A 23,013-nucleotide genomic window follows, 5' to 3' on the forward strand; every position below is an offset into this window, starting at 1 on the left:
TGGGGAATACAAGGTGGGAATGAAGATGACAGCATGCACCAATGTGGCCACACCAGGCCCCTGCTGTGCTGCTAGGGAACCCCAGCTCCACTGACAGCTACTGTGAGGGTGGACATTAGCCCAGGAGCACAGAGATGAAGGGTCTGGAGTGGCAGACCTTGTGGGCAGGGAGGACAGTTCAGAGACAATGGCACTAGCATAAATGACTGCGGCAGGGGGCTGAAAGGGGCCTATTTTAGAAATATGAAATTTTGAACATCAGGAGGAGGCAAACAAGGTTTGAAATCCACTGGGAAGGACTTTCTGTCTTCGGATGAAATTCTAGCAGGCTACACAAATAATATACTTGTTCTCACTGCCGTTAGACTTTTGCACCCTGCTTTACAAGCTGGAATTTACAGAGGTTATGGCTAGGGCAGATAATCATGCAGGCAGAAATTAGGAAACTGAGCTACCAAATGTGCATTGTTTAGCCATTCAGGGAAAGACATCCTGAAATGAATGACGACTGCAGACCAGGGCACCTTCAGCTTCTGTTGAGCACACATTGAAACCATTTCACAAACAACATAGGATTGCCTGAAATACTAAAAGCAAAGGAGCCTGGTTGAGCCAAGCCCCTCTTTTTTCCCTGCCTAAGCAAATTCATGAAACAAAAGACTTTAAAAGCAAAGCCCTTCTTTGGGTAGGCAGCGTAGGACATGTTTAAAGGGGGCAGTAATTGCGTATTGATCACCATTTAGGCAAGCTGCATTGAGGTGAACTTTGGAATATTCATTGGGCTCAAGTTCAGGCTTTTAGCAATCAATAGCTGTTTGGCCTGACTTTCTTGGGTTGACTTTATTTGAAATATTTATTCTACTGGAGGACAAGTAGTTTATCTTAGTCTTGTCTGGGTTCATTGGGTTGTCGATCATGCCAAGCCCAATGTGAACACCAGCGCCCACAATCTGGGTGCCTATGGTCAATGGCTGGGTCGTCTGCTCCTATCTGCTCATGTGTGTCTCCTGTTATAGTTTTAATTAGCTCACTCTTTATATCATACCCAAACACTTCTATAGTGAACACAGATTCCGAATGATTTCCTTTGCTCATTTTTTCTTTACTCAAATATTTATGAAACACCTAACAGGTGCCAGACACCTAGTCAAGCATGCATAGACAAAGCTCAGCTTGTGGCTTCTGAGGAGTTTGGTCCGCTCAACTTCCAAGTATTGACCCAAGAACAGTGGGAAATATGTCTGCCCGAAGCCTTGCACATGAATGTTCATTTGGCTCATTCCTAAGGGCTAAAAACTAGATACAAATGGACATCAGTATGTGGGTCAACAAACTGCTCTATTCGTGTGATAAAATACTACTTGGTGGTGAAAAAGAGAGGAACTATTGATATACAGCAAGGACAAATCTCAAAAAAGAAAAAGCATATTAGGTGAAATTGGTCAGCTGCACCGCCACTCCCCACCGAAAGCACAGCTGCATTGCCCCATTTAAACTGCGTTCCATAAAATGAAATCTAATATATAATGGCCAGAAAGCAAATCGATCGTTACCTAGAAACAATGAGTCAGAGAAGAGGATTTATGGAGTGCAAGGGCACACAGGAATCACTTGAGTGTGATAAAGAAGGCAGTTGTCATTATGGTGGTGGCAAGGGTGTGAAGGGTGGGTCTACACATAGCAATGCTCATCAAATAGACACCTTAACTATGCGCAATTTACCCCAGACTGAGGAAGAGCTATCAAGTCAGACAGAAGGGCTCAGACAGGTCCGCCACCACTTCCGGCAGCTCATCTGCTTCTCCCACGGCACTCTCTGTTTATGAAGTGGTGCAGTCCGGCCTCCAGGGCTGGGGGATAGATTGCTTTGTTCCTGTGAAACACTTGCCTGGTTCCCAGAGAACAGGTGCAAACTACTGGGCTCCATCTAAGACAGAACACCGATATTTGGCTGGGAGGCGGGGACGACACGACACACAAACAAGTCCACTGTATGTATACACAGCTCAGAACATGGACTATTTTCAGCCCCACAACTGCACAGCTGCCCTCCAGGCCTGTGAGTGTTCTCTTCTGCCTGACCCTGAGAGACTGGAGGCTGGAGAAGACTCCAGTTCCTGAAACATAGTGAAGGACGAGGATTAAAATGCAAAGTGGTCCAGACCTTCACATGTTCTTTAAGAACAAAGCAAAAAGAGAGCAGAGACCAGAGCAGGGAGGAAACACCAGGGTCCAGGCTATCCGCTCTGCCCTCCTACCTGGCCACGAGCCTTGGTCAGTGGGCCCACTGAGCTCCACCCTGCAGATGGTGACATCACCCTCTCTGTCACATTCTTGAGTAAGGAAAACCTTACTGAAAAATCTCAGAGCCAAAGCAACCGAACAAGAACAGCGACTCCTGGATGACTGTGTCGCTCTGCTCCTCCTTCTGCCTTTACAGTTAATAACCACCATGGGCTCACTGTGTTTCTGCTACACAACCCAGGCTGCACTGAACACATCTCTGGGGAGCACGGTGGTCTCCTCTCTTTCTAACTGGAACAGGGCTTACAACAGAAGTAATAAGCCTCATGTCAACATTTTCAAGGAAACTGACAATGTAATTCTTCCTGTCCCACCGGCTTTGCAGTTCTTAAAGAGCACCGAACTCATACAAGGACACACTGGAAAAGAGTGCCTGCTGGTAGTGCCTGAAGACGGTTTGGAGCACAGGCTAAAATTAACTCAGATCTATTGGATTCTTCTATTTGTAGCAGCCATCTCACTAGAGAAAGACATCTGTGGGGACGAAGGAGGAAAGAGCAGATCCATCTCATCCAGGGCATCTGGGGCAGCTAGAGCACCACCTTCTTGTTCTGCCACAATTCCAAACAGTATATAATTCTACATACTGGCCCCTGATTCCATCACATTCGTAACAGTACAATAAGCTGCAACTCCTCTGAATCTTATCTCTCCCTCCCTTTTTAAAAAGTATTTTGAGACAGTGTTTCTCTGTGTAGCCCTGGCTATTCTAGAACTCACTCTATAAACCAGGCTGGCCTCAAACTCAGGGTCTCTGCCTCTCAAGTGCTGGGATTAAAGGCATTTGCCACCACACCCAGCTCTGAATTTTTTTTTTTTTTCACTATGTAAAATAATACTCGGCTCACATTCCTACCACAATTCTTCTCCTGGCCACTCCACACCTTCTCTGCTCACCAAAGACCACCCACACCTCTGCTTACCCAAGGCTACCCCCACACCCTCTCTGACCACCAAAGGCTACCCCCACACCCTCTCTGACCACCAAAGGCTACCCCCACACCCTCTCTGACCATCAAAGGCTACCCCCACACCCTCTCTGACCACCAAAGGCTATCCATCTTACATCTTCTGCCAGTGCTCTCAATTCTTAGACCAAGATGGAGGCCAGGCACGGCACACCTCTGTATTAGAGCCACTTCTCCCTTCCTGTTGGTGTCATACTGGGTACTGCCCAGAGCCTCTGCACATTTTGCCCTACCCCATTTTTGTGCTCTGCTAACAGCTATGGGACCACATAGGAAATCTGCTTTCTCTTTCTTTCCTTGTGGCTCCTTTAGGATAGGACGGTTGCCTGCTGCTTCTATCACAGCATGGGACTCACTCTCAAATATGACCGCAACAATCTTTTCTTCTTTTCCAAAATGTCTTCATTTGTTCTTTGGCAGTGAGAGAAGCGCAAAAACACACAAAAATAGCTGCCCCCCGTCCCCCATCTGTCAAGTACTATGACACCCAGACAGCACAGGAGTGAAGGAAAGACACCTGACCACTCAAATGGCCCCGGGTAGTAAGGGGAAGAAGACAAAGGCCTGAGAGGTGAAAAGTGGGTGGAGCGAGAGCCCAGTCCCATCAATATCTGTTGAAGGCTGCCTTGCACTTGGAGCAGAACGAAAGCAGGAAATGACACCCAATCTACAGCCCAGGAGGACTCAAGAGATGAAGGAGGACCAGCTGAGGCTCAAGGCCCACAGCGGTCAAAGCCAGAACCTGTGCTGGCTTTAGAGGCACAGGCGGAGACTGGAGCTGCCTTGCATCTTGGTCTTCTGAACCCTGAGGATCAGTATCACAAACACCCTACAGGCCATTCTGTGCTCTACATCTTCTAAAAGGGGGCAGGGAAGACCTGGGCTAAACACCACTTCTGGGAAGAGGCAGAACATGCACTCCGTGGTCTTTAAACAAGTTCCTCTCCTCTCTGAGGTCTGTCTGTGGGGTCTGTTAGAAATTCTGCATCAGTGGCGTTAAACAGTAAGAACATCCACAGATTCTCTGGACAGATTTTCTGGCTCACACAGAGAAGATGAGTTGAAAGTCAATGTATATCTATTGTTGTACAGGAGAAGAGTGAATCCCTGCTCTCAGAAGCTCACAGCCCAAGCTAGCGCATGCCTTAAATCTCAGAACTTGGGAGGCAGAGAAAGGTAGATCTCTGTGAGTTCCAGACTTGCCAGGGCTACACAGTTTCAAAAAGGGAAAAAAAAAAAAAAAAAAGCCTACTGTTCAGTTGGAGACTCAGATAAACATGCTGGATATTCAGTGGTATCTGGCACAGAGAACCAAGGGTTCCACATCCAGAAATGAAGAGGGCAGAAGATCAGGCTGAGTGACATGGGCAGAAGAAGGCTGCACTGTGAGATTCAATCATAAACACCAAGGGTATTAGCAAGGAAATAATGAAATGTTATAGCATCTCAAATAGTCTTGGTAAGAGGAAGAGTGAGTGTGTGTGTGCACAAGTGTACATATGTGTATGCAAAAGCATGTTTGTGTGTGTGTACCTTGCTGGTGATCCTTGCTTATCTATAGTCAGAAATTAAAAACTTTCCTAAGTATATATGTGAAAAACTGTTCCTTTTAATAGTTATCACACTGGGTTATATTAATTACTCAGTGTCTGTCTTTCTCACTAGCCTCTTTCTTTTCTTCCTTCCTTCCTTCCTTGTTTTGTTCTGTTTTTCAAGATAGGATTTCTCTGTATAACCCTGGCTGTCCTGGAACTCACTCTGTAGACGTGGCTGGCCTCAAACTCTGCCTCTGCCTCCTGAGTTTTGGGATTAAAGGTGCATGCTGCCACCACCACCTAGATGCCTCTAATTTCTTAAAGGCAGGAATCTTGTCTTGCTTGCCATATAGGCCTAGCACTTACATACAGTTAACATAGCACCTTACCATATAGGCCTAGCACTTACATACAGTTAACATAGCACCTTACCATATAGGCCTAGCACTTACATACAGTTAACATACCACCTTACCATGTAGGCCTAGCACTTACATACAGTTAACATAGCACCTTACCATGTAGGCATAGCACTTACATACAGTTAACATAGCACCTTATCAATGTGTCAGCAGCTCTAGAATGGCCCAACTTTATAAAATTTGGTTCCCGCAAAATCCTTGACAATTTAGCACTATTTCCCCTAATTTTCATAAAAATAAGTAAGAAAATAAAGGTTAGAGGCAGAAAATTTAAAGCAACTCAACAAATACCCAGAGCTTGTAGACAAGAGGCCTGTGTCCCAAGTCCATATCACCTCAACTCCAAAGCCCAACCTCCCACCTACCCCATAGGCTACCTTCTGTGCAAGTCGGCCTCTCCGAGGAATCTAGAGACTGATGGAATAAAGTGAAAATTCATATCCAGGGGCAATGGAACCACAGAAAGATTCCTGCCCTTCTAGTGTTCTGGTACTCTAGTTTTGAATGGAGTTTCTCTAGACAGAGGACAAATTGGGAAAATTTTTCTTCCCAGCAAACTTTCCATTTGGAAGTCTGAAGGAGGAAAACAAGGAGAAACAAAAGAGCATGGACAAGAGCCAGAGGGGATGCTGAGTCTGTGGATGCTGCTAATTAATTCCACAGATGGAACCACAGCAACTTCAGCACTGGGAACAGAGGTGGATCCGAGAGGAGCGGGCTCTGGAGCTCTTTAATTGGCCTCCCAGAACCTCAGCATTCCTCTCTGAATAATCCATGTTTCTTGTTATTTATTCAGCTCCCCACTGCTACACATTGCGGGGCCATATGCTGCAGGAATTCACCACTTCGGGTCTGCACTCAACCATCCACGGACACTGGCAGTTCAAACCTGTAAGAAGCTTAGGGGAAAATCCCTGTAGAGTGGAGCTTTAGCTTACAACACCCGGAAAGCTAAATGCTTGGCATGCCGTTGCTTCAGAGACAGTGGCCATGTCAATAGAGGACAGGCGACAATCTCAGGAAAGGAAAGCCGGAATCAACTCAACAGTACGGGCTGCTGAGTAATTCCTGTAACTCTCTCCGCACTTTAAAAAAACAATTTGCTTTTAAAAGCCAATTTCTCAAAAGAAGATTTTCAGTCAGTCCAAGGTCTAGGATACATTGGATGACAGATATACCTTAGCCCTCCATGAGCCTTTTACAGAAAGGGGATTTTAGAGATACAGATACTGATAAACCCCAAATCATTAAAAACACAAAACTGGTTGTTGTGGAGTTAGTCATGATAATGAAACAATAGAAATGACCTTAGTGTCAGCCACAGAAGAATGCTTTAAGTATGTCGCCTGTGCTCCTCAAGTAGTTACTGCATTCTCATGAAGATTAAGTCACAGAATGACAAATACCATGTTAAGTTAAAAAAAAAAAACAATATGAACATTAGGGTGTGATAGGATTAAAATGTCAAAACAAACAAACAAAAACACCCACCAAAATAACAATAAAAAATAAAACAACAAAACCTAGAAGACAATATCCACCCAAAGACAGGGACAGAGTGGGCATCTTAGCTTCTGACACTTAACTGGCAGAACACAGACTGAATGTCTACAGTTTAAATTACACTTGATAAATATATGTCAAATTTTCACCGACATATCTTTGTTCAGAGCTGCCACGGCACATGAGTAGATAGAGGTTTCAAGATGACCGACCCTGGCTCTGTCCTGTGCTTCCAGGAGAATCAGACGGCTGCCCAGTATCTCTCAGTTTCAAAAGCTGTCCCTAAGTGATACTCCACTCTCGTTACCTCCTCAGAAACTCTAGTTTCCTTCTCAGGATCAAACATTCTCCTATCACATTTCTCAATAAAAGTTATTGAAAAAAAGCACTTCCCCTTTTGTTTCCAACTTTAAGATCCCGTGGAGCAGTGTTACCTTTAAAGGAACAGAGCAGAATAAAAGATGCATTGAAGAAAGCACTAACCCGAAGTTCTAACACCCTTCACATGTTCACACTCCCTGTGCTTGAGCTTACAGCACACACACAATTTATTACTGAATGAGTAAAAATAAATATTTTGCTGTCATCAGCAGAAATATAGATAGAGAGGTCTATGGAGGATATAGAGAAAATTGAGCTAAGTTTAGAGATGAACAAACCTAAGATCAGAACAGTAGTTCTCGACCTGCGGGTCACGACCGCCAAAGGGGTCACATATAGATACTTTGCATATTAGATGCTTATGATTCCTAACAGTAGCAAAATTAATAGTTATGAAGTAGCATCAAAAATAATTTTATGAAGCCGGGCGATAGTGGTGCACACCTTTAATCACAGCACTAGGGAGGCAGAGGCAGGCGGATCTCTGTGAGTTTGAGACCAGGCTGGTCTACAGAGCTAGTTCCAGGACAGGCTCCAAAGCCACAGAGAAACCCTGTCTCAAAAAACCAAAAAAAAAAAAAATATATATATATATATAAATATATAATAATAATTTTATGGTTGGGGTTACTACAACATTAAGAACTAACTGTATTAAAGTGTCGCAGCATTAGGAAGCTTGAGAATCACTGGTTTAGAAAGTAATGCTTAACTTTCCCCAAAACCAACAAAACAAGAGAAGGAAGAAAGACATGACCCTTCCAGGCAGCGGCCATATTACCAACTGACCCCAGAAAACAAATAATACACATCCTTACCCACCACCCTCATTTTAGAACAAATCAGACACATTTAGAAGACATACCCAAATGAACATCATTCGGGATGAATGGGAAACTCAAGGACTAAAGGACCACAGCTACACATCCTAATCCAGGCTAGCAGCGTGGGGCAAACAGACAGGCACCAGTGAGGAGCAGAGGCACACTGACAAGAGGGTCTGGAAGCAAACCTGAGCATGAGGTTCATGAGCTGAAGGCCCTCGCCCTTCAAGAAGCGCTCGCGATTGGAGCTGAGCATCAGGCAGGAGCAGAGCGCATCAAACAGGTTCTCCATCATCTCCTGCTCCTCCGCTGTGCTGGGGTTATGCCTTTTAAACACCTGCCAAACAACAAGAGCAGAAAGGAGCCATCAACAAATGCCACTTCATCAGTCACCATCCCACAATTTCTAAAGTCTGTCTATTGTGAAAAGCCCACCAAGGAAACAGAACTAACTCTACAATGAAGCTCTTGCCAGGTCCCAGTTTAGCGAAATCAAGTTTTCTGATCTGTGGGCACTAAATACATATATACCAGTTCACATAACACTAGCTGAGCAATGGGTCCATGAGTGACTTCAAGGAGGCAGATCAACAAAACAAAACAGCACCCCTCAACCCTCTTCCACTGTGAAATATGACAGAAATGGACAAGTCTATAAAGGGTACACACAGTGAAACAGAGACAGGGGACACCTCTGAAACCATAGTTCAGGTCCAAAACCATTTCTGGCAGAGAACCCCACATCCTTGCTCCTGCAGAGTCTAACCCACCAGCTCTCCTTTCCTTCTAATGTGTCCACAACACAGAGGAGCCAATCCCATCTCATGTGAAGAGGTGCTTCTGCTGAACCCCCTCATTCTGGAGTAGGGGCTCAAAATCCTGGGAGTGGGAGGATCTGGGCAGTTCTGCATGCTAGCGCTGAGCAAAGGCTGGGAGAGCCTCTGAGCTGGGCAGGTGGTCCCGTACATCTACCATCAGTGATCGCACAGGATAGGGCCCGAGCGCCTTGTGGGGACTAGAAACAGCTTCACACTACAAAGCTCTATTTTTAGGAGGGGGGTCCAAGTCACTCTGGGCTGGCACCGCAGGGAAGCTGTATGCAAACTGCCAGCCCAGACACTCAACACTCTCCAGCCTGTATCCAAATGATCTATTTTCAGTGCTGTTTTGGAATAACACAGATGAGGTTTGTTAGGAGAAATCTTGACGGCATTTCCAGAATGCCAGCAGGATAACATTTCAACTAGATTTACATTTCTTTCATCGAGCAAATGGCAGTTTCCGATTCTCACTCCTGCCTGCAGTGCCACAACCATCTCTACTGTCCCCATGACCTCAAGCCCACTGTGCTGGAAGCGGCTCTCCCTGAGCTCACCTGGAGCCTAAATGAGCAGACTCCTTTAGCGGAGAACCAAAGGGGAAGGAGGAGAATGTTGGGAGCAAGCCAGATGAACATAACTGCCTCCTACTGGCCCAGAGACACAGAGGACAGCTCGCTGCCTTTGGGTGAACAGTCAGGAAAGGCTGTACCAGGTTCATGGTGACACTTGGTCAGAAAGAACCAGTGACTAAGAAAAGGAGGCAAACCTTGTGCCACCAGTGTGACCTCCAGCCTGCCTTGGTGTGCCACGTGGCTGTTCCTTCCCATGTGCCCAGCTCCACCCACTCACAGCGGTCCATGGCCCTTCCTGGCTCCCAGGAAGCAGAAAGATTACTCACGGATAACTGCTGCAGAAGCACATCGATCCCGTCCAGCTCCCCCAGCAGCTCCCTGTTTTCTAAAAGAAGGAAAATAGAGAAGAAAAAAAAATGAAGGCAACTGTCAGATTTTAAAGCCGTCACCACTGATCCATCAGCCAACAAAATCAATACAGCTTGACAAAGCACAAAAGCTGCACAGAGAGCAAGTGGAGAATCCAGGTGATGCCGAAGGCCAAGTTCACCAGCTAGGAGGATCCTAGCGTGGATCCCAGCCGGGCCCTGGCTCTATAGGAGGGAGCTCACCATCATTGTCCTGGAGCAGGATGGCCAGCACTTCACTGCAGTACAGCTTGTTGGCATCGAAGGGCATCTTGGCCTGTAGCAAACAGGAATAAGAAAGCCATTGAGGCATCTTGCTCCCTTTCTAAGGCAAACTGTTCGTCCATTAGAGATGAGAAAGTTAAAGGAAAGGCTGGTTAAGGGAGAACATCACCTTGCTGCTCTCAGAGACTAGAAGACGCAGGTATTCCATAGTATTTGGAGGATGGTCACAGTAGCCCTACACAGCATGTTAAATGTACCCTCCTCCATGGAGCCTCCCTTGTTGCCCATATTTTAAGTCCAGAGACTGTGTGTGCCCAAGGCAAATAAGAGAAAGTTTTGAACTTTTAAGATTAAGACACATGAAATTCCAATTTAAAAGTTATAACCACAAAATGAGGCTGTAAACTAGCTGATACATGATCAGAGAGGTTGAGAAGAAAGCAAGTTCTTGTTCAGATTAGCTAAAAATATTTATAACGAAGTAGCTCCTTTTGGAATTTTTTTAATGTTTAAAATTTAATTCGAAACCATAAACCTATCTGCTTGTAGGCCATAATCTGCCTACTATTTAAAAAGGAAACCGCATTAAATATGCAAAAATGTGTTAATATTTTAATACCTAAATTACTACCCACAATTCTTCCCCTGCTATGTGCTCTGCAGCTTGAAGACTCAGAGGGGACATGTCCACTGCAGATACCATCTTTCATGGCTGTCTACTTACTTCAGCTGCAAGACTTCAACATGGCGCCATCTATGGCACCCTTGGTTAATGGCGCAAGGCTCACTGGAGTTATTTGTGGGAGCCAGCTCCTTGAGAGGCAGGCACACAGACAATGACTTTAGTCAGCACAACCTCTGCTTTGCAGTCAATGTTTTGACAGGACAAATAATCTCTGTGGCTGCGGAGGGCAGGGCACGTGCTCACACTGAAGCTAGCACTCCATCACTCTCGCCGTTCACAGGTTGTTTGAACGTTGATTTTGTACTTAAGGAAGAAGAGCGGCGGCGTCTAATCAAGCAATAGCCAGAGCCATTTCAGTTTTCTGTGCACGTCTTCCTCATCAAGCCAAAGTGCACCCCACAGGGTTTCAGGGGGGCGGCTGCATCTGACCCATCTCGGGTTAAAAGAGCCGTAAGTGCAAGGTCGTAAACATGCTGGCTGTACAGCATGCCCCTGGCAAGCTGGAGGCCTTATTTTAAGAAATCTGTGTAACAGTCAGAGCTTAAGTCCAGTTCATGGTATGTCTACCCTGAAGAAAGATGGTTTTATAATCTCAAAACACTGGAAAGTCAAGCAGTGGCCATCTCTGTACAAATCAAGGCTTCTTTAAAAAAAAAATAAAATCTTTTACTCAAATGACTTAAGCCTCCAGTGTTGCAATTAGCTTTTAAATAATTTTAATAGCGTCACTTACATGTAGCTTTTCAAAAGCTGGAGTATTCTGAAACAAGGCACCCTTAAATGAAGGAAGGCCAATGACCAGGCCACCACATCAATGGTCTTTCTGGGCTTCCATGCCTCTTGTCCTTTAGTGTATTTTATAAACTTCTGCCTCGAGGTTAAGAGGGAGTCTTTCTCTTCCGCTCAAGAACAATTACTGGGCCCTGCTATATGTGAGATAAAGTAAGCACCACAGGCAACAGAGGTGATCCCTGCTCTCCATAACAGAGCTTACAGAACTTGCCACTACCTATGTGCCACAAAGTCTGGCGTTTCCAAATTGAGCTGAGGGATTGAATTCCCCGCAGACTATGTTGAGATTTTTCATAGAAAAGCGGGTGACACCTGGCAGCTGCGGGGCTCTGCGCACTCCAGCTCAAGGCTCCTTTCTTGTAATGACATCAACCTTTTGTTTTGTTTTCAGACATGGTTTCTCTGTGCAGCTCTGGAGCCTGTCCTGGAACTCACTCTGTAGACCAGGCTGGCCTCGAACTCACAGAGATCTGCCTGCCTCTGCTTCTCAAGTGCTGGGATTAAAGGTGTGCGCCATCACTGCCCAGCTATGACATCCTATCTTTGTGAAGCTAGGTTTGGTAGTCGCTATATGAAAATCAGTGAAGAGTAATGAGGAGGAAACATTCCATTAGTAGTGACTGGAGCACTTAAGATGAAATCTATGATGCTTTTCCTGATGTATGAGTGTTTTCCCTTCAAATAGCTATTGAATTGCTAGGATATGGATACACAATAAGCCCTCGGTATCTAACTACCTAATAAACCATCATGGTAAAAACAAAATTACTGAGACAACAAGAACACCAAGAACCAGTAACAAGGTCTATGACCCAAGTAAAGTTCTTCGTCTGTTTCTCCACCTGTAAAATGGAAATTAAAACAATATTCCTGGGATAGCAGTTAGGGGTACTTGCCACGAAGTCTGACAACCTGATTTTGATCCCTGGACCCAAAAAGTGGAAGGAGAGAAAGGACTCCAGCAAGTTGTCTCATGACCTCTACATGTAGACTGTGGTGTGCACGTGCACATAAATAAATAAGCAAACATGTAATACATTCTTTAAAAAAAAAAAAAAAACCTTCTCTGCAGAGTTACTGTGCTAACCACACAGGGTAGCAGGAAATCACCTGAGGCAGTGTGGACTGCGGCTCCTGGCCTGGACTCAGAATGTGTGCGTTAGTGTCTCAGCTCTAATTACCACCATGACAGGCTCTCGCGCAATGACTCTGCTCTCTAACCCAAGGTCTCCCACATGGCCATGTCTTCCTTCCGAGGTGGCTGCATTAAATGATCTGCGCCGAATGAGCACCCTAACAAGCGCCCAGGACTGCGCGCTCTACTCCAGTTGTTCAGGAGAACTCCAGCTCCTGCTCCCTGCCACCATAAGGAATCTCCAGTTCACCCAAAGTTTAAAAACACAACCCAAACCAGAATTCTATCACCTTTTCCTTAAAACAGAAGCTTTCTTACTGAGAAATTGGCACAAAGGAGAGATCTAATCAAGAAACCAAAATGTTTAGACATGAGTGCTCCCAGCCCTGAGCTTCAATGTGGAAGCAGTCTGAGGCAACTTGGCAAGAGGAGGCTTCTTTGGAGAGACCCAGGCCCAGCTTACAGGCTCTCCCGCCCAACCCTCTTTCACGGGGCTCTCTCCATGTGCTGGGCAGTTAATACATTTCCCAGCTGGGGAAAAGGCAGAGATGATGGCAGTAATGAAACGGGAAGCTGGGCAGGTGGAAGGAGAGAGACTAGCCAAAGATAAAACGAACCAAGGAAACAACTTCTGTTTGAATCTCAGCCAGAGATTCCACGATATAAACTGCCAAATAATAAGATATTTCATCAGAATGAGGAAGCAGGAGAGTCGACTGGGCAGGTACCATCTCCTGAATATTACAGTAAACCAGGGGGACTTGGAGCGGGCAGAGTTCCTCCATCGAGGAGCCTGGCGGTCCTAAGTCCTCCAGCGGTCAGAGGAAGTGCAGAGTCAAGCATAGGTTTGTACTCATGGACAAGCCCTGAATAAAATCAAACTTCTCCTTGTGAGTTGCTGCTGCTTTTTTGGAAAGTAGAAAACAATTATGCTACCACCCGCAGCCAGAGATTGAACACAGGTTGGGGTGGGGTTCAGGCACATTGCCAGTCCCTTACAACTGTCAAAGCAACCTCCGGTCACCTGGGGCCGAGGAGCTTGTGTTAGCCAGCCACGCTGGCCACTTAACTTGACCAGTTGTGAATGGATCAGCTTGTGCTGAATGTGGCAATGGTTCCTAGGGTGTTGATTTACTGGAAACTCAGTGGGAACCCTAACTTCACTCTTTAGAAAGCTTCTGGTTTGGGTGTTATTTTCAATAGTACATGGTATTCTAACACTTGCAGAGCCCGTGTAAAAACCAATGCAATGTCTCTCCTGCCATAGACACTGCTCACTCGCTAATCCACCTAACACCATTCTCTGCAATGGGTCCCATCCTCCTTAGGACAAATTAGAGAGGTTCTATTTGGTGCATGAAAAAAAGGACCATGCTGCTAGGCTACCAGCACAAAGTGGCACAATCTGCATCTAACATGCCTGCCACCACTGTCCCTCAGTGAGAATTACTGAAGGATCCCTAAATAAATATGGGTCATCAGCCAAAATGGAAGGTTTACTCCAACAAGGATTCTAGAATTTAAGCTCTGAGATTTTTCCCATCAACCTAGCTTTAAAGATTAAGTACAGCTGAGGGGATCTAAAAATCTGTAAGGAACTGTAAAAGAAAAGACTGAGGGAGATGGGAGAGAGAGCCAGGTTAGGATATCTGAGGGAAGGAAGTCAGTCGGGTGACGAGATCACTTTTACTTTCCAGATGAAGAAATGTGTCCCACCATGTGTGGCACAATTGTGGATGAATGCTGGAATCCAGACCTGCTAACCAGGAGAAATCCATTAGGGGCCAATTTTCAGAAACCAGAATGGTGGATGGGCTGGAGGCAGAGCAGTGCCACGGGAGGCCATGAGAACACTTCTGGAGCTCCACCCGGGTCGGTTTGGGCAAGGGACTTAGTATCTGGAGGTCTTGACCTTTAGCTACATATCCACAATACAGCTTACACACTTCCTTTCAAGTCTAAGAATGGCTCAGGCTATGAAAAAGTAGGGACTCAAGCTGTCTCACCCTGTTTATGGATAGTTAAAAATACAAAAGGAAGAAAGGTACTGTGTCTGCAGAGACAGGGACATAAGCAAGACAGAGACTGACATTTTTAGTACAAAGGATAAGCAAAGGAGCTATGCAACAGGTAACAAGAGGAACGCTTCAGACTGAGGGCTGAAAAGGCCAGACTAAGCCAGAAGCGGCCTTAAGCAGGCAGGAAGGTGGCCTCTGAAGCAGAGGAGTGTGCATCACGGCAGGTCGATGGACAGCCACTGAAAACGAAGCAGCTTTTCCACTGCAGCAGTCTGGAGGATAAGGATGGAAAAGAGGCTTCACTTTCTAGAGCATACACTAAAATCACACAAGGGACATTTTTAGAATACTAACAGTGGAACCTGAGATGGAGGATGTGCTGGCTAGTTTGTGTCAAAATGAAACAAAGTGGTCATTGAGAGGAGAAAGCCTCAGGTGAGAAAAAGCCTCCATAAGACCAGGCTATAAGTAAGTCTGCAGGATGGTTTCTGAATTGGTGATTGATGGGGAGAGCCCAGCCCATTGTAGGTGGTGCCACCCCTGGACTGGTGGTCCAGATTCTTTAAGAAAGCAGGCTGAACAAGCCATGAAGAGCAAGTCAGTCAGCAACACTCCTCCATGGCCTCTGCATCAGTTCCTGCCTCCAGGTTTCCTGCTGTTGAGTCCTAACCTGACTTCCTTCAGTATGGACTACAACGTGGAGGTATAATCCAAATTAACCCTTCCCTCCCCAAGTTGCTTTTGGTCATGGTGTTTCATCCCAGCAACAGTAACCTAACTAGGACAGCAGAGCTGGGCTGTGTCCAGGGGATGTGGTTTTTAAAGCTGCACTAGTGACCTGCTGAAGGCCCTGGCGCTCTCACATCAGTCTTCAGGCCCCTCACAGCACCAAAGAAAACAGGCCAGGCAGGTGAAGCACCACTGGCTGCAGCCACAAGCTCCCAAGGGAAGGCAGGCTCCGGGTATAGCCAGCTAGGGCTGTCTCCAAGGCTGACGCTGGTGAAGAACACAACACGCACCAATGTCTTGGGCTGGGGAATCAGAATGAAGCCTCTTCAGAATTCATGGCTTCTTGCTGGCCTCACCCTTCAGCTTGGCTTGCTTTTGTGAGCATTCCAAATGTTCCACCCAGCACAGGGCTTTTCTAAGGGGACTTGCTTCCCAGTGAAATAACCACATAGCAATTTAATGTTTAAATACCGGAAACCTTGAAAATGGTTTTAGATAGCAACAAGGCTATTCCTGTCCTGAGGATTATACAAATTTCTATGCCCTAAGGCAAAACTCAATAATAGCTTGCTAAAACAGCAAATGGCGTTCAGACTAAACACCCAAAGGTCTCAATTTCTCTTCCTATATAACCAATTCCAGAAAAAGGAAGAATGAGCAAGAGAGAAAGAGACAGAGGAACAGAGACAAAGAGAAAGAGAAAGAGAGAGTGAGAGAGAACAAGAGAGAGAACGTTATTATGGCAAGTTTGAACACACTTCAAAGGACAGAGGAATTTTAAAGAATGATCCTTAAATTCATTATTAAGTCCCAAGGAACTGAAAAAACTTGTCCTGACTTCACAGAGAGAAACACTGTTAGATTATTTTGTGTGTTTTAAGTTTGGGACCATAAATTCCATCAGCAACCCAGGGTCCCGTTATCCATCCCATCCCATCCCATCAGTTTTGATTCTCTTTCCTCCACCACTCATTGCCCGAGTGTTTCAAAGGCTTAGAAGAGGGGAGCACATACTGAATACTAAGGAAGCAGGTGGGAAAGGAACTGTACAAGGATTAAGTGCAGTTTGAAGCCAAAGAACATCTGGACTCAGAAGTCCAAAGGGAAATGCAAAGACGACAGTGCATGAATTAGCCGCCTGCTGGATACAGGCTGAAGGGGGAGGAGAAAGGGCTTGCAGGGGGCTCAGTGCACTGGGCCCTTCCTGGCAAATGTGCCTATCTCCACTGATAGGACCAGCTGGCCTTAGTATCCTTTGATAGGTGTGTGTGGGTCTACACTGCAGGTTAATGGGAACCAATGGTTCTGTGAGTAAGGCTGGAGAAGACCTAGACTGTCAGGGCAGAGCCTTCCCCTTAGCCCTGCCAAGACAAGGAGAAGGAGCCTGACCTGACACAACCCAGACTTTCTGGATAAGCCATGATCACTTCAACAATCACTCCTCCTCAAGTGTTCCTTCTTACCTTGCTAGCTGAGGACCAACAGTAGCATATAAGCTGCTGCCTCAAGCTAATAGCTTTACCCTCCTTTTCTCATTTATTCTACGGGATAGCACTAATTGTTAAAAAAAAAAAAAAAAAAAAAGGTGGTGACACCATGCTAAGAAATAGAATGAACCCAACAGACATGAGAACAAAGGATACAAATGTGAAGCTAAAAAATGTACATGGACAGCTATTATTACTGTTTTGAGGCAGGTTCATATAGGCCTGCAACTTGCTGTGTAGAAGATGACTTTGAACTTCTGATCCCTTGCCTGCACCTCTCATGTGCTCCCATTAAAGGTGTGTCCAGTCTCGTTACCCACTGAACTACTACCCCAGCCCGCGAATGGCTACTAAAGAGCCAGAGCCAATATACGCGTTCTTTGACTTTAAAATCGAAATTAAAACATCATAGCATCAGTTTTCACTTAGACGTGTAAAAAGAACCTTAAGTTTGATAATGTCTGATGTTGTAAGAGAGCAGCAAGGAACCTTATCACAGCAGTGGGACAATCTTGACAGGTGACAACTTTGGCCTGACCACTTCACTTCTGGGGTTTATCACGCAGATAAGCCAAGATAAGTGCATCAGAATAGTGTTTGGCTGTGATACTCACCGCAAACTGCTTACAACAGGCAAAACTTGGGGATGGAAGTATTTAAATTAAAATTGAGAGCTAAGCATGGGATGCAGCTGAGTTGTTGGGATGTTGCTGAGCATGCACAAGGCCCTGGGCTCAATCCCCACCACTGCATAGATTGGGCAGGGTGGCCTATAATCCCAGCACTTGGAAAGTAGAGGCAAGATTAGAAATTCAAAGTCTGCTGAGTTACAGGCCAGCCTGGGCTCCATGAATCCCTATCTTAAAAAAAAAAAAAAAAAAAAAACTTTTGGTAGGTTTGTGCAGTGGAACACTAGTCATTATTAGTTCAGTGAAATAACAATCTGCATAAGGAAACATTAAATAATTCTTTTAAGGTCACTGTACAGAAAATTACTGAAAGAATATATATAATAGATAGTTTTAAGAAACAGAACTCAAAAAAATCTTTTAAAAGGGGGGAAGGGAAAGATAAGCAACAAAAAGGGGACCAGAAGCTTCCCAGACTAGACCATATGGCCAAGGGCTGCCAGGCTCCATCACCACCCTGGCCCCAGTCACACCCAGAGCCCAGACGTGTGAGTGGCAGGCAGTAACACCCCCTCCTTACCTTCAGCCTCTTCAACAGCCACTGCAGGAGCCCCTGCTGTGCAGCCTCTGTGCACATCTCCGGCCGGAACTCTGCCATGTTTTCCACAATAGCTGTAAGAGAGACACCAGTCACTGGGGAGGGCATCTCTGCTTCCACCTGCGGCAGGCCTGCTTCCCGCAGCAGGCATTTTATTCTTCGTCCCACTTCCCTGCGTTTCTCCCAGCCAGATGCTGTGTCACTTTTACATTAACCAGGGAGTTGCTATGTTTTTTTTTTCTTCAAGTTATGTTACAAGTAAAAGTCATAACTGAAAATGATGGGATTCACAGAAGGGATGAGGGGCAGGTTTTTATGCTAATAGAGCAGATCTGGAGCAGAGCATGAGGAGGGGTAGAGAGGGGCCTAGCAAGGCCACTTAGTCCCAGAGGTCTGCAGCCAGTCACGGACACGGCAGGACCCCCCCCCCCCCCCCGGGCAAGGCAGTCTCTGCCTTTCTAACTTCTCCATTCTAGTTCTCCCCCCCCCCCCCCCTGCCCTCTGAATCATGTGGAAACCAGGACACTGTCAGGGAGGTGAGCATGATCTTCTTAATTGAACAAAATAATGTGTGCAAAGGGGAAAGGCCATGCTGGCAGAGTAGCTGCTAAGTTCCTGGAAGCAAGTAATTGGTCCTGCTATCTTCTACGATAGTCAAAGTGTGACTTAATGGGAAAATTAAAAATTAGGAGGCAAGGGGGGAAAAGCTATTACATGATATGATATCAAGAAGAAGGGCATCTAAAAATTACTGCTGTCCTTACCACATCCAATGCTTTCCTTCCCCTCAGGGCCCCTTTGCTTCCTGTCTTAGAATGAACTGGTCACTCTTACTGCTCTGTGTTCCCTAAGCACAAGGCCCAGAACATGCTGGGCCTGAATTCTGAAGGAGAAAGAGCTAAAGAAACCACTCTCATCCCCTTGCTCTTTCAACTAAGTCAGACTCCTCAAGGGCAAGTGAAGAACAGGGGGCATTCACTGAGTGAGCACAGAGACCCAAGAGATGAAACAGTCTCAATCAACTCATTCGTTCTATCTTGTTCTGTTTATACTCCAAGGCCTCCTGTTGCCCACAGGAAACAAAGTTACACTTCCTACTATGGTTCACAGGGTCTTCCAAACTCTGGACAGACTTACTTACTCCTCCAGTCCCAAGGCCACAACCCCACTTCCTGCTCTCATTTTCCAACTTAGCAAAAGATACTCCTGACCCAAGACAGCTCCACCCTTCCTCCACTGGCAAAGGTGCCTAACTTCTTAGTCAGCCCCAGTCAGCTACCTTGCAACAATTTGAGGCCCTTCCTCCCAGCCCCCATGATGCTTTTCACTGACTCTAATTACAGCTCTTGTCACCAGCACTCTTTCCTCTCTGATATGGACCTGCCCATCAGACCGCCTTGCGTTAGCCATGTCTAACTCATCCTGATCTTTCCTAGCTCCCAGGACCATGCCTGACAAACAATGGGCACCCGAGGAGGGGGCAGGGATGAGAATGAGTACTGTGGTGGATGCCTATGTGGAAACCAGACCCATTCTTTGCCCATCACACCAGGGCCTTTTAAGCCAGCTAAGACTTTTGATAAGCTTTCAATGTTGCAAAATCCAGCATTAAGCTAACAGATGGCAATGCCAAACTCTGCCTCTACACTACAGCCAGCCCCCAACCACAGGCTGTTGTGTTCGCCTCGCTTACTCCCTGGGTGCCCATCTTCTCTCTTCTTTATAATAATCCACACTCAAGAGTCTAGAACTGCAAGGGAAATCTGCAGTAAACACAGAGGAGCCAGGAGGGAAACTAATCTCATCGAAATTCCTGCTTCCACTCGGCCTCCTTCATTTCTGGAGCTCTGCTCGAAGAGACGCCACAGCTGGCTTTACGCGACGGTGGCCAGTGAGGAAGCAGCGTGCTCAAAGGCACAATTCTAAATGGCCACCAGCTCGGCAACTTTGCAAAAGGAGAAACTGGAGAGATTTGAGGGAAAAGGGAAAGAAAGGGACTGCAGAGGAACCCACTGACGTGAACAGGACACGGGGCGGCACTTCAACTCATTTAACAAAGTAGTGTGGCTGAAGAAGACAGGGAAACATTAGCTCTCTCCTAATGCCTGTCCTGCAATGTCCACAGTCCTGCCGAACTGCAGCTCCACTGAAGGAAGGTGGGAGAAGCCAATACAAAATCACCAACAAATCAAAGCCTATGCTTCCTGGAGCAGGGCTAGGGCCCGCAAGGATTTCATCTTAACTTTTGGAGGTAAAGGCTTTGATGGAGAGATGGTTCTGTGATTAAGAACTCATATTGCTCTTGCAGAAGATCTGGGTTTGGTTCCTAGCACCCATACCAGGCGGCTCACAACCACTTATAACTCCAGCAGAAGGGATCAAAGAAGGATTTTCTGGCCTCCATGAGGATATGCAAATGCTCCCCAACATACATCTACACGTGATTAGAACACAGTAAAATCTTGGAATAAAGTTAAGGAGCCAGCATGTTTTCTCTCGGAAGGGTACCTGCTTAGTGGATTTCAGCTTTTATTGCCTATATGCCAAACCAAGCTGTAGTTATATGAAATGAACACACACATACTTCTGAAAACGCAGTTTTAGAGCACAGGGGAGAAAAACAAAAAACACTTGGTTGTTGACTGGCTTATAGAAAAGGGAAGCAAACAGCATGCCCTAGCTTAAATGCCTGCCTCTCACCTAGGGTGTTGTGGACACCATCAGCCTCCTCCCTCACGGACTCATCCAGGCGCTCCAGATTCTGCACCAAGAGTGCTACCACCTGCCCATCCACCTGCAGAACAAAGAAACAAAGGAAGAGAAGGCTGCATCACAAATCAGTCCCCACACGTTCCTGTTTCCACCGTTCACAGCTCCGATTGGAATGAACAAACTGAGTGCAGAATCGGCAGTCTGCAGCGCTCTCTCTGAGGTACTCTGTGCAAGGAAGTGCTAAAACCGTTATTCCTAACAGGGTGGCCAAACCAGAGTTGAAGGAGGCAAAGGAAAATTCAAAGGTTACAAAGTTGGTGAAACACAAGGTTTTCATGTTCATTCTCCCATTCCACCTCCCCCAATCTCTGCCTCACATGGCGCGAACAGTGCATGAGGCATTTGGGTGTAAAAGCATACTTTTAGACGCTGGAGCTGTGGGGTGGGAGGGGTTCCACTTACAACTGGCTGACCTCAGAATTCCATGCTCAACTCCAACATTCTAACTTTACATGCTAAACTTTTATAAAAATCATTAGTTCTGAAGAATTTCTAGTTCCCTCTTAAAAAAAAAAACAATAACATGTCTAAGTGTCTTATGTCCAGACTACATGTAGCATATAAATTATTGTGTATCTTACTTGATTCACACCTTTTGAAGCAGGAAGGAAATCCAGAGTAGCTATATCATACAACCAATAGCGCACAGCTGCCAGGAGTGACAGCCAGAGCCAGGCTTCCTTATATGACCACCTGCACAACCTGGTCCTGTGTGACTGCCAGTGGGTAACGCCAGGGCAGGGAGGGAGGGATGAAGGAAGGACTGACCCACTTCTCTCTTCTTGGAAAGCAACTGTTCAGCTAAGACAGTTGTAATCAGACATCCAGGAAGTCATGCCTGCCATATACAGTATACCCCTTCCCAATACCTTGCTTGCCTTATGTAGGAAATGAGGATAAAGAAGAATTCTGTAGCAATCTCAGGAAAATGTGGGGCGCTATTCTTGGTTAAAGGAATGACTCAAAATGAGGAGCAAATTTGCATTGAGCTCTATACCCAATCCATGCCTAATCATCCACTAGTCACCCCACTGGCAAAGAAAAAGCCAAGTTCTTTGACAGCAAACCCCTCACCTCGTGCACCCTGGCAAACTTCAAGGTCTTGAACAACTGTGCACATAGCAGATGCCTGAGAAACCTTACCTCATCAAAACAAATTGATGCACTGTGTGCACCATGATGGGCTTACAGACAGTATTCCATCTACCCTAGCATACAGCTCACAACTCTCACAGAGACACAACAAAGGTTCAGAGAGGTTAGGCAGCCTGGCCAGAGTCACAAAGCTTGGTAGCAGAAGTGATCAACTCTATTACTTTGGTGAGAACAGAAAGGGAGAGAGAAAGAAAGAAAAGCAGTGAACACATGTCACCAATACTTTCTGAGCCTTTGTGTGGAAAGCTAGCACTTGCAAGACGGTGGTGGCGCATGCCTTTAATTCCAGCACTCAGGAGGCAGAGGCGGGTGGATCTCTGTGAGTGCGAGGTCAGCCTGGTCTACTGAGTGGGGTCCAGGACAGCCAGGGCTACACAGAGAAATGCTGTCTCGAAACGCCCCCACCCCCTAAAAAGAAAGCTGGCTCTCTACAGACCTGGTTCAACAAAGCCTAGGATGGTAGAAATGACAAAAGGGACAGATGCCAAGTAAGGCCTCTTTGTTCCTTCTGTGTGAGACTCAGGGACAATGTGTAGACATGGTGAAAACCTGCACACCCAATCATAGTGGAGCCCATTGGAGGAGACCTGGTGCCAGACTGAGGGCTGCAAGCATAGAAAGAGATGCCTTCCCTGTTCTGTCAAGAGACTTGCAATCTTGCTCTTGTCTCATAGCCAACAAGAACATAAAGTGTTTCCTTTAATAAACTAAAAATTTTGTGCAAGGGGAAGGAAACAGAAACATCTGGGGGGTGAGCACAGACCATGTCACACTTGTTTTTTTTTTTCCTAACCCACTCTGATTGGCATAATCTCCTCCAATCCTGAAGTGGCGGACATGACAGCTCTGCTGGGCAGCAGGCGGCTTGTCACTCCTCCAGACTGCATCGCAGCCGGCTCCTGCTGCCAATGGCCACTTTATCTGTATTATCTGTCTCTTTCCTTGACTCTTAGTTATGCTTCCCATCTCTGCTGTCTGGAAGCTGGGGGAGATGGTGGCGGTGAGCATCGCACTTAGATCCTAGAGCCGAATGGATATGGATGGTGTGTGT

At 46.1% G+C, this 23,013-nt stretch overlaps 1 protein-coding gene across 2 annotated transcripts in view; it reads right to left on the bottom strand.

Annotated features, from left to right (window-relative positions):
• Ctnnbl1 (catenin beta like 1) overlaps positions 1-23,013 on the bottom strand; it is a 145,953-nt gene that overhangs the window by 55,926 nt on the left and 67,014 nt on the right. Inside the window, exons 6-10 of one of the 2 annotated variants that reach the window (XM_050151068.1) lie at positions 20,736-20,829; positions 18,018-18,109; positions 9,942-10,014; positions 9,657-9,715; positions 8,126-8,274 (exon numbers count right to left, since the gene is read on the bottom strand). In XM_050151068.1, coding sequence (XP_050007025.1) covers positions 8,126-8,274; positions 9,657-9,715; positions 9,942-10,014; positions 18,018-18,109; positions 20,736-20,829 — 467 coding nt within the window. Of the gene's footprint in view, positions 1-8,125; positions 8,275-9,656; positions 9,716-9,941; positions 10,015-18,004; positions 18,110-20,735; positions 20,830-23,013 lie in introns of both variants that reach the window. The other variant, XM_050151069.1, reaches the window with a different exon arrangement.

Source organism: Alexandromys fortis, unplaced genomic scaffold (assembly GCF_014885135.2).
Source record: "Alexandromys fortis isolate MF-2015 unplaced genomic scaffold, M_Fortis_MF-2015_v1.1 scaffold_27, whole genome shotgun sequence".
NCBI classification, from domain to species: domain Eukaryota; kingdom Metazoa; phylum Chordata; class Mammalia; order Rodentia; family Cricetidae; genus Alexandromys; species Alexandromys fortis.